Source organism: Squalius cephalus, assembly GCF_949319135.1.
Source record: "Squalius cephalus genome assembly, chromosome: 6".
Lineage (NCBI taxonomy): Eukaryota > Metazoa > Chordata > Actinopteri > Cypriniformes > Leuciscidae > Squalius > Squalius cephalus.
The window spans coordinates 12,049,401-12,063,041 of NC_137127.1; the positions used below are offsets into that span (position 1 = coordinate 12,049,401).

At 35.6% G+C, this 13,641-nt stretch overlaps 1 protein-coding gene across 1 annotated transcript; it reads right to left on the reverse strand.

Moving 5' to 3' along the window:
• Window positions 1–5,189: 5,189 nt before the first annotated feature.
• On the reverse strand, window positions 5,190–10,746 carry alx1 (ALX homeobox 1). The gene is made up of 4 exons (XM_079874913.1): window positions 10,398–10,746; window positions 8,937–9,229; window positions 7,448–7,576; window positions 5,190–6,495 (listed from the first exon to the last, which is right to left on the reverse strand). Exons 1-4 carry the CDS (start codon window positions 10,600–10,602, stop codon window positions 6,157–6,159), a joined length of 966 nt encoding a protein of 321 aa, XP_079731039.1. The 5' UTR covers window positions 10,603–10,746; the 3' UTR covers window positions 5,190–6,156.
• Window positions 10,747–13,641: the final 2,895 nt, after the last annotated feature.

A 13,641-nucleotide genomic window follows, 5' to 3' on the forward strand; every position in this document is an offset into this window, starting at 1 on the left:
TAGATCTTTTGAGGAAATCTTTGGGAGAAAATATGTGGTTTACAAAGTCTTTATTGGTTAAAGAAAAGTCCAAGAATAGCTTTGCATGGAGGGCACTATGAAGTCCTATCTTTAATATTCCAGAGTAAATCTTTGAGGTGACTTGGCCCTGCGATTTTTCAGCTAGAGGAGAATGAACTTCAAAGCCAGTAGGAGAAGGGAAGAGCCGCGTGGGAGGACTTGGCTTGACTTTGGAGATGTGGCTTCAAATGCCCAAAGGGTCAGCAGATCACATCAATATACATGATAAGAAACCAACATTTCTACCATTAGTTCATGAGATTGTGACATGGTGATACGTCACTGTCCGCAATCCAGAGATTACTTCTAGAGGGGTTTGAGGTCCATGTGTTTTATCATCAAAGGATGACTTACTTTCTCTTTTAAGACACCACCTTTATCTTTAAACTAAAGTCTAACTTAAAGAATAAAACCTTTGATATTCAGCTGCTGCCATTACTTTGAGTGACCATGATGGATCTGGGCTATATTCAAGACATCATTTATTTAATGTAAGTTGCATTTAAACTCCAATATCATGCTAACAGAAGTTAAAAAAAAAATATTATATAGAGGGATGAATAATGAATTGCATATTTTCACTGTTAGCTTCTTTTGCGGTTCTTCAGATCTGTTGGTTTCTCAGGATTTAATGAAGTGAGGCTGATGGAATAGTGATTCTCATGATTCATTGGATGTTTTGGCAGATAGAGAGCCAGTGCAGATGATGGAGATTGAGGGTTTTAGATGGTTCTCTCCTCCTGCTGGGAACTCAGTGAGAGTCCAGTCACTGGAAGAGAGGCCACTTGTTTGTCATTCGATACGCGATTGTGGTTTTAGCATGCTTAAATTGATTGCTTAATATGATAACAGATTTCATTTATTTTCATTTGTGTTTTGAAGTTGAACAAGGACAGAATAAAAAAAATTGGTGAACTATTGTTTTATAGCCCAAAGCAAGAGGCTTAACAACAATCTTTTTCGAGCGATAATGTAATTTTTAAACTAAAAAGTAATTTGGTTCCCTCTTATTTTTTTCCTCTATGATTTTTTTGTTTTTTTTTTATCTAAAATATAATCTTTAATTGGATATTTAGCATGCTGGAAGAGAATTGAAAAAAAGAACAAATATATATATATATATATATATATATATATATATATATATATTTATAATATATACAGTATATATATATTAAATCTGTGTGTGTGTGTGACCTAAGTTATCATCATGGCTCTGAATATTAATGAGTGCTATATTGTTTAATATACTGAAGTAATTTAATGTTGACGTCATTTGGTCCTGCGTTGAGTTTGTTTGTCGCTGATGGTTAATTGTCCTGTTTATTGCCTCTGTTTGTCTTGGCATCAGTAAACATTGTTATCTCAACGGGGTGCCACCACATCTGACTATTCATGAGCACGTTACACGTCAAGCCTGACACTCTCACGATGACTCACCAGCCACAACAAATTAAGGTAAAGGCTTTCTGCCCACAGATTGAATGGACTACTTTGCTGCGTATTTTTGTGCTCCTTAAAAGACAAAAAGACTCCCATGCTTAATTTCTTAATCATGGGTGTGTTACAAATGAAACTCAACATTTAAAATAGTTCCAGACAGTTGATAGTTTTACTTGTATTTCTATCTCCTGATCATTCTTTCTGTCCTCTTTGTTTTCGGGTCTCGGGTATAACATTACTATTTGTTAACGTTTACATCCATCTTAGACGTTAACGTTGCGGCTTCTCCTCCTGATCTATAGGACTTAATGTTGCTCTCTGAAACAGCCCAACTCTGTGTGAAAAGGTAATAAAAAAATCACTTCGCACACAATAACTCACAGGGCTTCTTTTGCGCAGGAGACTGGGTTCGGGGAATGCTTTCATTAATCATGAAGCCCCGTACCGACTCTAGCACCGCTGCTCCTGAACATACATAACTGTCCTGGCAGGAAGAGCGATCGCTGGCCCCTCGCTCGGCACAGGGCTAAAAACATCACGACCCGCTGCATGCTGGGAGTTTTTGTGAGTGATGGGACCCGGCTGAAATGTCCATCAGAGAGTGTATGTGGCATTTGAACAGAAAGAAAACAAGAAGTGTGACATTCTTAAGCAAAGAGCGGTGTATTCTTGTCTAACTGGTCTTCAACTCGTAGCACACGGGCCATAAGTGTCCCAGAGGTCCTTAAAGTTGCATTATCCAATATTTCACAACAACCCATGTTGTTAATGATTCATATTAAGTTTAAGAACATTCAGTGCCATAAAAAGAATGAGTTTCGCAGTGATCTGAGCTTATTTGCTTTATGAGCTCATTGTTTGTACATAGTTTCTGAGAGTCGATAGAGACAGGTCTTATAATGGTAATATATGTCAAACAATATTATAAGAGATAAGCAGAGAATATGATGACCAGGACACATTATCATCTAACAATACAACAGACAAGTTCTTTTTTAAACTCAAACTAACAAACATAAATTCTGTGTAATTCAGCAGTCTTCAATGTCACATGATCCTAATTCGAATAGGCTGATTTGGTCCTGAAGAAACAATTCTTATTATAATCGATGTTGAAAACAATAATGTTGCTTAATATTTTTGTGGAAACCGTGTTCCAAAAGAACAGCATTTATTTGAAATCGAAATCTTTGTAATAATATAAATCTCTTTAGTGTCACTTTTGTTCAATTTAATGCATCCTTGCTGGATAAAGTATTAATTTCATATTTTAAAAAAATCATACTGACCTTAAACTATATCATCATATTTTTGCTATAGGTGTCGGGTAAACAAGTGAACTAAAAAAAAAACACACTGGCCTATGTTCAAGCTAGATTAGTGAAAGTAGATTTGAAATAAAAGGTTCAGATGTGTTCTCAGGACCAGGGCAAGATTGTATTAAAGTCTGTTATGCATTTATACAGTTTATTAATTATGAGTGAGTGAGTACGTGAGTATGTGAGTAAGTACATGAGCGAGGGAGTACGTTAGTGAGTGATTTGGTGAGTGAGTGAGTATGTGAACGATTGAGTATGTGAGTGAGTACATGAGCAAGTGAGTACGTGAGTGAGTACATAAGTAAGTGAGTATGTGAGTGAGTGAGTGAGCGAGTGAGCAAGTACGTGAGTGAGGGAGTGAGTGAGTGTGTGTGTGTGTGTGTGCGTCACTTCTCCAGTTGTTGTATACTGGACTTCATGATTATTCCCTACAATGCCCAGAGTGAAATGTGTAATGTGGGTGATTAATTGCATTGGCTTGCACAAAAATGACCATTGGAATATAATTGCCCATGATACTTTTAAATCAAATATACAAATAAAAAATCAATGTCAAGAATTACAGTTAGAGATTACATCTGACAGTGACGCGACATGTCTGACGTGTGCTATTTCCTTTGGTACAGCACCAGTTGGGTCTGTTGGCAGGGATGACTGAATAAACTATCCACAAGGAATACAAATGTGTTTACATGCATACTGTAATTATAAAGACCACATTGTGCTTGATTGCAGAGTTAGGCCAAAAATGTCCATCAAGGATGCAGGGCACGGAAAATCTATGAGTCGTCTAGAGGAGAGCCATTCAAAGTCAAGGCATAAACTGTTGGACAGGAGGCATCACAACACTTTCCACACAAAGTCCTGTGTGCCTTGTTTTTGTTTTTGCCATCGCTCTTGCCAGCTTATCTTTGAAATATCTTTCACAAAATTCATGCCTGCTTGTACAAAGCCAGATTGTTTTTATTTATGGGTTCACTGGTTAGTGAATTACTTTCATACTTTGAATGATTTCATAGTACTAAATTGTGAGCGCAGATGTAAATGTGGCCAAATCATTTTTCAATACAATATAATCACAAATGTTTTTATTTTATTTGATTAAAAGGGAAACAATTAATGCACGGTACATTTTTGTAATCCATAGTGTTTTAAAATGGGATTTTTTCCCCCCTCCCGTCTGGGGAGTGTTGGGCAGCAGAGACATCTCTCTTTCGCATGTTTCACTCCCCCAAGCGTGTGAGGGTCTTTATTAATGAGCGTGGCTCACCCCGGAGGGTCAAACCCATTCGGCCTGCTGGTTGAGCTCATCTGCAGCAGACTGAGGATCTTCTGCCTCACATGTGCTACACCATCAGTCTTACAGTGAAGCTGTGGATTCAGAGAAATTATAGACCAGTGACCAAGAGATGGATACAGAGATTACAGTCTAAAGTTCACACAATACCGTTTTCTTACCGTTTTCGTTTACCGTTTTTTTTTACCGATTTATGGCCTATTTGGCCTTTCATTTACATAATTATTTTGGGGGCCTGAAAACGGAAACTTTTTAAAGCAAGTTTTTGAAAATGATACCGTTATTTTCTCTGTGTAAACGTACAAAAACGTGAATTTGTGAAAGCGGTGACGTCATGCGCATGCGTACTATGTTTAGCATATCCACCTTATTTTTCGACTCGGAAGGTGTTTTCTGTGAATGTGCGAGACTTCCGATTTATTAGTCGCTATAGGGAAATAATGAGAAGACTATATCGAAGTGCATAAACTGTAAAACCGTTTGCGCTACAAGCTAGCGTGTTTATAATTAAGACATTACATTCAAATCAAATGATAAGAAATACCAGTTTGCAATACCAAGCAGCTTAATGAGTTGTACAGCTAAAAAGAACTGGAAGCGAATGACGCCAGAAGCCAGACACATTCATATACGCCCGCTCTTTCCTGAAAAATAAGGTGGATAGGCGCTCAGTACAAAGAGATATCACCAACTACTGGCCTGGCATGCATAATACAGCATTTTTAGTCGTTCACAAACATGAAAATCAGCTAAAACAAATCAAGATCATTCTTATTATTTAAGAAAACACCTCAGTGCTACTTACAAACTTGTGGATAAAAAACATGAGAATAATAATGAAAAAGAAGAGGTTGTTTATTTGGCAAAAGTCATGAACAGTTGAGTAACTTGGTAAAGTTGTGTTAGTCTCAAAAGGAGAAATATGTAACTGTCAACAGAGAAGCTGAAAAAGGATCAGTACTAAACCAGAAAATTATTTAGCACTGCTTATTTTGGCAATTCACTCAGAAACACGAATATAAGATCATAACTGTAATACAGACAATTGGCAAAAACGTACACAACTGTTTAAGAGTTGTTAAAAAAACAACTTTTATTCGTTGAGGGCATTACATTGATCAAAAGTAACAGTTAAAGACTTTTACACTGTTACAAAAAAAATCTGTTTCAAATAAATGCTGTTCTTTTGAGCTTTCTTTTCATCAAAAAAATTAAAAAAAAAAAAAAGCAGCACAATCGTTTTCAACATTGATAATAATAATAAATGTTTCTTGAGCGCCAAATCAGCATATTAGAATGATTTCTGAAGGATCATGTGACACTGAAGACTGGAGTAATGATGCTGAAAATTCAGCTTTGCCACCACAGCAATAAATTATCTTTAAAAATATATTTAAAAAATATATCTTTTAAATTGAACGGTAGTGGACCTAATTCATAAAACAACAAAAGACTGAACTTTGAAAACAAAAGTGTTACAAATGTGTATTCATGACATTTTTTAAAGGCAGCTAATATGATTCAAAATCACAATCTATTGGTGAATCATGTTCTATCAAAAGAGAGCTAAGAGAGTGAAAAAAAAATGGAAACACATTGCTTATTTGAATGAACTTTTATTTCCATAAAATAATAAAATGTGCTCCTCTGCACGTGGCACTGCAGACTAGCCACAGCTAGAGAGCGTTAATACAGCTTTGCTGCAAAGCACACAGACATATGTGTTAATATGTCAGCCATAACCTCTCTGTTAATGTCATGAGAGTATAATACTGTTGAGTTCTGCGCCCTTCATATTCATGACAACAAGAGATGCTAAAACAATAGAAGAAAAAACACAATTCAGAGATTTTTAATTAAATTATTTTTTTTAAAATGTCTATAATCACGGGGCTGAAATCTTTGTTGTTCCAATAAAAATATAAAAAGTAATAATATAAACTGGACAGCCACTATTTCATGAAAGTAACTGACTGTATTATTATTATTATTAGGCAAAAACAGTTCCGATCATGACTATTAGACTAAGTTCAGAGTTCACATGGCCCAAGTTATGTTGGCTGCATGTTCTTTAGCCTTCATGCGCAGTACAGCAATGCTGGAGGACCGCCGTTCAAACTCGGGTTTGGTCTCAAACGCGGCGTGACTGTTCGGTGAAGGAGCCAGAAGTGAATCGGCGAAGAAGTTATTGAGAGACACGTGATTAACTCCAAACTGATTTTGCTGGTGATTGGGGAAGCCCACGTAACCGTGCTCGGCGGCCCTCGGCGAGTGGGGGTAGGGCGACGTCACGCAGGGAGGGGAACCTCGCGGGATCATGCAGGACGACACTACGGAACTGCCTGGGGCGGGACCCGTCCATAAGTTGTTGGGAATCTGTGTGGTCAGAGAATGTGAGACAAAAAAAGAAAACACACTCTTTGGTACATGTGATGAAATGGAGATGGAAAAACAACAACAGGCTTGAATAATAATCAAAATAAAGAAAACCAAATGTTTCATGGCACATCAATATACATTCCGATTTGGAAAGTTAATTCAATTTTACAACAGAAATCAATGCATTTTTGTGTGCCTGGGAAAAGTTTCTGATAAACTGATGACATCATATCAGATACACCCTCAATCTGCATTAAAACACAGTGACGATTATGTCCAAGACTTTAAATGAATCCAGACAAGGCTTTTAAAAACAAACCCTGCAGTCCACAAAAATGCATCTGTGTTCACCACAAAAATCTGAGTGTACACATGTCATGGGCATAAGACAAACACAAGCCCTGCAGTCTGGTTTACAACATGCCTGGTGCAATAAGGACCTGCTGTAATGTCAAATTAAGGCAGAGGCTTTTTTTATACGACTATGGAAAACGCATGAGTGAGGAATATGCTCTCGGATGAAGGAAATTGAGGTCCCGCGGTGCCATGTAAATCTTCCTCTCCTATCCTCCCAACAGGTTTTGTCAGTTACCGTGAGACGGCTGACCGCCCACCCCTCACCCTCACCCTCACCCTCACCATATGCTATTTGCTGAAATTACGTCAAATGTTTTGTGACTTTTTAGTCATATTTTGTAATCAGATCAATAAATACTGTCACATTGAAAAAAAAATTATACATAAAAAGATCATGAAATCTACTTATACAATGTATGACAAATATGTGATTACTTCTGAGACATCGTGCAAAAACACTGGGTTAAAGACATTCAAACAGTGATGCACAACAATGCAGGGTTGCCAATACAGGTTAAAATGCTGATGCATATTTAATCAACAGCCATGCATTAGATGATCTTTATTATTATGATACAAATAAGTAATTCACCTGTGAGTAGCTGTCTGTCCGGGGCAGCATTGATATGTCATAGGTTGCTGCAAAGTGGCTTTTGGCCTGTTGGATCTGTCCATATCTTTCTCTCTTCCTCCACTTGGCTCTTCTGTTCTGGAACCATACCTTGAATAGAAAGAGGAACGTTTAGTTATTTTTCCATTATGTTTAACGATTGAATGAATCTGAGTAAGTACTGAGTAACAATAATACTTACTATAGGATTATGGTTAAAATTAGGGTGTGTTTTAGGGTTAGTTACATGTAATTATGCATCATTTACTGTTATTACTATAGTAATTACATGTAACGCGTGTAACAAGGACACAGTAAAATAAAGTGCTACCATTTATTTTTATTTAAATATTTGTAAATGTGATTAAATGTTAAGTTCTAATTTAATTAGGGCTGTGACATTAAATTCATAAATTGTGACATAGGAAGGGTTACTAAGTTTAGATTGAAAACAAATACAGATCTATAACTAAATAAAGGTAATAACGCCATGGTACACAAACACTCTTAAAAATAACAGTTCTTTATTAGTATATATGGTTATTTAAAAAAATATGTTATATCCATGGAACCTTTCCATTGGACAAAAGGTTTTGTATAGTGCAAAAAGGCTCTTTAGGTTATTAAAATATTCTTTACACAAAGAATACAAAAAATGTTCTTTTAGGAACTGTTCACTGAAAGGTTCTTTGGGGAACCAAAAATAGTTCTAATCTAAAGAACCTTTTGTGCAATGGAAAGATTCCATGGATGTTAAAGGTTCCTCATGGAACCGTCAATGCCAATAAAGAACCTTTATTTGAACCCCCCTTTTGGAACCTTTATTTTGTACATTTAAGTGAGCACAGTAAATATGTATGTCATTTATGTAAATATGTCATCAGGACAGCATCTTTATTTCCATCATTTCATTTGTCTCAATTTCTGTCCTTTCATTACTTTTTCATGAGTTTTGAAGGGTTAAACTTGATTTTGTTCATCAGTTATTAAATTCAAAATGGTTGAAAAAGCGCAATGAACATTGACATTTGTTCAAGTTGACATTCTCAACCAACTCGTTACATCGTTCAGATAACGTTCCTATACCCAACGCGTTTATATATGACGCCATAGGTTTCTCATTGAAAGTAATGGATTATCCTGCATGTCGAAAAATGTGACGCAGAGCGCCAAGAGCCAAGCGTAAATGTTGAATGAACAGGTTATTGCACCACTGTCATTTTAACTTCAACATTTCAGGCTGAAATTTATGTTACGTTTTCAATTATAGTTTGTTTTCATTTGTTTACGTTGAGGAATGCATGTAAGTTTGAGCAATCACATTTGATTTGAATGTTTTATAGTGAGTAAAATGTCCTCAAACATAATGAAGTTTTTCTCAGACAAGGCCTAAGTTCTTGAAAAGTTCCTAAAATAAATCAATTAAAAGCGAAAGAGTTTTAGAGAATCCAAATGAAAGTGAGCCACTTACCTGAACTCTTGCCTCCGTGAGCTCTGTTCTCATGGCCAGCTGTTCTCTCACATACACATCTGGGTAATGCGTTTTCTGGAAGACTTTCTCGAGTTCTTCAAGTTGAGCGCTGGTAAAGGTTGTGCGATGGCGTCTCTTCTTGCTGCTCGACACGTTGCTGTCGCATTTTTCGCCGATGTCGTCCAGCTCAGTTTTGTCTGGTCCGGTTGTGGCCGGTGAGACTCGGACACTGCAGCAGTTCTCCAGCGCGTGCAGGCTGCTGTCCTCAGTTTTTGGAGCGCAGTAATTCACGCCTGTGATCATTATTAAAATACATAAAATTGCAATTTCAGCAGCATCTAAAATTAAATCTAAAACTTTCTTTAAAAAAATGTTCCAACATAGAGAATAAAGTTGTAGGCTGTAAACTTTTTCCAAACATGTTTTTTTACTCCGTAGCTATATGATTATCTCAAAGGGTTTATAAAATATTAAGAAACAAGACCTTAAATATACACTTTATTAATTTCTATATAAATAAAAAAAGTCAATGCTAGTCCTGTCAACTGTAGCCTACCTTTATAGCGGAAAAAATGAAAGGCCTGTAGGCCTATTATTGGGCTATTTAGTCCACGTACAATCAGGGGGGGAAAATGACATTTATTTCTTTTCTTTTTGATCTTTTAATGAAAATAAATCACTTATCTGCAACATTGTTTTCGAATGACTTTTTAATGAAAAGTGTTACCAAAATAGCCCATTAGCCGATAAGCGGATAAATAAAAGAGCAATGCGTTTAATAGAAGAATATAGTTTTAAAGGCCAAAAAAGTTTATTTAGAATTACAAGGAATTAGTCAAGGGACAAGTTTCTTAAAAATATATGTAAAAACAAAAGAAACAACTTTGTAGCTATTTTTTGTTCATAACTTAGACCTAGGCCTATATTTATTAAATATTACAACTCACAATATTCAAACGTTTGAAATGTTGAAAAGTTGTAACCTTTCAAAAAATATATATAATATTTAAATACTGGTTAAATCTGCAAAGGTTATATGTATTTTTCACATTTAATTCTTATCTTTTTCGCTATTTAGCCTACGTATAGCCGCTAGCCTACCAATAAATAAAATAAAAACATTTATCGTTGGAATACGCAAAACCGGTAATTATCTTCTAATAGGCTATTTTGTTTTACACATAAAAATAAAGGTTATTACAAAAAGTGATTTTATAGTCTGATGCCACAGGAGGACATTATGACACAAAGAATTTTTTTAACTTTTCACCACATAAATCGCTGCTTTAAATGATCTGAACGCATTGACCTGAAGAAACTTTGAAAAACTTAATTTGAGAACCACATAGCAACTTAGTTACTGAACCAAGGTGTTGAAAAAAAAACACGGAAGAATCTTAAAATGTTTTACAAAATGTTTTGTTACATTTAAAACCCTTTTAAACTCAAAGCCAGACTTACTGTTTTGGTTGTCACACGGAGACGATCTGTCCATCGTGCTGTGTTGCTCATTGCTCTGCATCGAGAAGGCTTGGACGCATTTCGGTGATGTCTTGTTGTAGTACGGCACATTGTCTAAAGTCTCCATGACTTGGTCCATGTAGTAATCGCTGCCTTTAATCGCTTGACTTTTCAAGGAGAACTTGTCGCTCAAGTACTCCATCATGGTCCTCTGGCTTCGTCTCAAGCATGAAGAGCGTCAATGGACACCATAAATGTTTTAGTGATGTCAAAAATGAAGCAATGCAGCCAATTATTTGTACAAGTCGTTAATTTGTCTTGTCTTAAAGAGACCGAGGGCCACTCTTTATACGGCAAAGAGTGGGAGATTCAAGCAACCACCCAACTTCTGAATATGGAGAAGGTGAAACTCCACCCACGCGCACAAGCACTAAATAAGATTTATGAAACTCTCTGATGACCCGAAATGAAACAGTTACACTTGCTTTCGCTTTCAGTGTGTTTGGATATCTCTAATGATCATTTAACTGATAAATCCGACTGGAGATATATTGCGCGATATTTAAAGTGTTAAACTATTTGTAAACAATATTAAGCATTTCACTAATCATATTAAAGTTGGATGAATGCTTAAAGAACAAAGTAAGTTGTCTTTATAAAGCATATACGCTTTACCCATTTTTTACGTTATTTAATAAAACGAATAAAGTTATTAATAAATAACATCAAGAGGAAAACATCAAAACGTTCTACTTTGTAGAAAAACTGTATTTCACTGCAAATAGCACACTTCATTTTCTAAATATTTAATTCATGTTCCAGCGCATAATCTGGCTATTGCCAGAAAAATATAGGCACGCATTATGGCATGTGGGCTAAAAACATTTATTTTACAGTTCTGTAAATGTCATTAAATTATTTAAGCATCTTATTTGCTCTATATTATTGTATGCATGATTTTAAGGTGATAATACGTTTTATTTATAAAAACAATCCTAAAAATATTTTTAAATAAAGTATGCATATTGCCTTGTTAAATAGGCTATAATGTAAATTTCCAGTGAAATTACTTATTTTAAACGTTTTTACAATCCAGTAAAATGACAGACTATGGTCTTTATTTAGGCCTATAGGCCTATTAAAGATTTTTAACGTAGGCCTATACAGATAGTACAAGTTTCAGATAGTTTTTCTTCTTATAACATTATTCTAATAGCCTAGTTATTTATATCGGCACGACAAACCTGTGTTTGCAAGTCTCATGAAACGTCAATCTGAATCTTCCAATCAATAATATACGACGAATAATATCACGACGGCACGCAGCGCTTGCTGACCGCGGTCACACTCATATAACTCAACTGTGAAGAAATGCAGGCTATGTGACCAGAATAAAAAAATAAAAAAATAATAATCCCTTTTCCCACACCATTTGAAAAGCTAGGCCTATATCCTCTCAAAGTTCAAGATAACTGATCATAAATATGCTTTAATTGTCACAAATGATCAAGCCTGATACAGTATTTTCAATAAAAGTGTGATATTAAAAACTATAATATTAGAGTAATTTGTTCGGTACTGGCACACTTGGCTTTATCCAAAATCCACTGATAACGCAAACAACGAAGAGCTTGACATTCCCGACAGCAACAGTTTTGACACGCGCAGAAAGCATTTGCGATGCGAGATTATAAAGATCGGCACCAAAATGATTTTGCGACCACCTAAACGTTTGTATCTCAAACAGGAAAGGCGTCATCCGATACCACCCTCACTCCAAAATGTGTGTAAGAGATCACCGTCTTCTCTCTGCCAGCAAACCTTACCACCTGCCAGGCTAGCCATATCTAAGGGTCACTTACAATGCTTGGGGTTTGATGGTGCCACTCCGAGAAAAAATGAAAATAAATAGGGGTGCTCTTAAGTAGCAGGGGGGTTCTTATTAAGGCTCTGAAATGACCTTCTATTTGGACCTCTTGCTGAGGGGAAAATGTGAGAAATTCTGTGTGGTTTGTTGAAATTTTGTCTGCGCATTAGAAGCAAAGCACATGAAAGCGCAGATGAAGCTATATTACTTACGATCTCATTTCACTCAATTAAGCGCGTAAATACACGCGATGCTGCAAAATCAACTCAAATAAGTGAACATTAAAGCAATGAGGTATTTAAAACACTTGATCTGTCATTTGATCCTTTCGATACCAAAAAAAAAAAAAAAAACATTATGCAACATTATGGGAAAAAGTTCTCCAAATTAAGTCTTTATTTTTGTATTTCTGTCGTATAGCCTATGTGGCTGTTTCTAATTATTAATTCAAACGTGTTACCATAATATATGAAGTCTTAATAACACAATATTCATATGTCACCTATACACTGTGAGGAGCCTTGCATGTCCTTGATATAATATAATGTAAAGTAAAAAGAAAATATATAATGACAGCAGAGATATTTTAGTATCATTGATAGCTTTTATTAATATTTTGCATAACATTTTATATTTTTATATTCATATTTTTTACATTTTTTAAACTTTTTGTAATTTTGTTTTGTTTTATTAATCAAGTTTTTTTATATACGTTTTTATTCATTTTATTTCATTTGAGTAAATCAAGTTGAACTAAAAATTAATTATTATTATTATTATTTTTTTTAATGGTTTTAGTTTTAGTTTCAGTTATAATAACCCAGAATGACAGAGGGATCTCCCTAACATGATATCTGTCAAATTGGTACATAGATGATTTTCTCTATTATGAAGGTACATTCTTACATAATTTGAATGGTTTTGTAAAGGCCACATGAGGCTTTCAGGCCAATGACATGTTTGCCATTGTTTATTGCCTCTCCCTGTTTCTCTCTCTCTCTTTCTTATGTACTAGACAGAATGAATCTCTGGTGAAAGTCAGAGTTCAGTACGAGAGTGTCAGCTGGGTTTGTGTACATACGCCTTTGCAGTCACTTAAGTAATTAAAATGATAATAAACGGTTTGTGGCCACAGTCACTTCTTCCAGCTGCTGTGATTGAGCTGCTCAGGTCAGGCCAGATGCATTGAGCTTGCAATGTGAAATTTGGTTTGAAAGGCCTTTTCATTTTAGTGTGAAGGATTATTCAAAGAGTAGGCTATTTATTTTCCCCATAATGCGTTCCTGGGTAGTTAAATACAACGTAGTCTATTAGAAACCCAAACAAACCAATAGGTTTTATATGGCTCTGAAGGGTTTTACTAACCTATGCAGATCT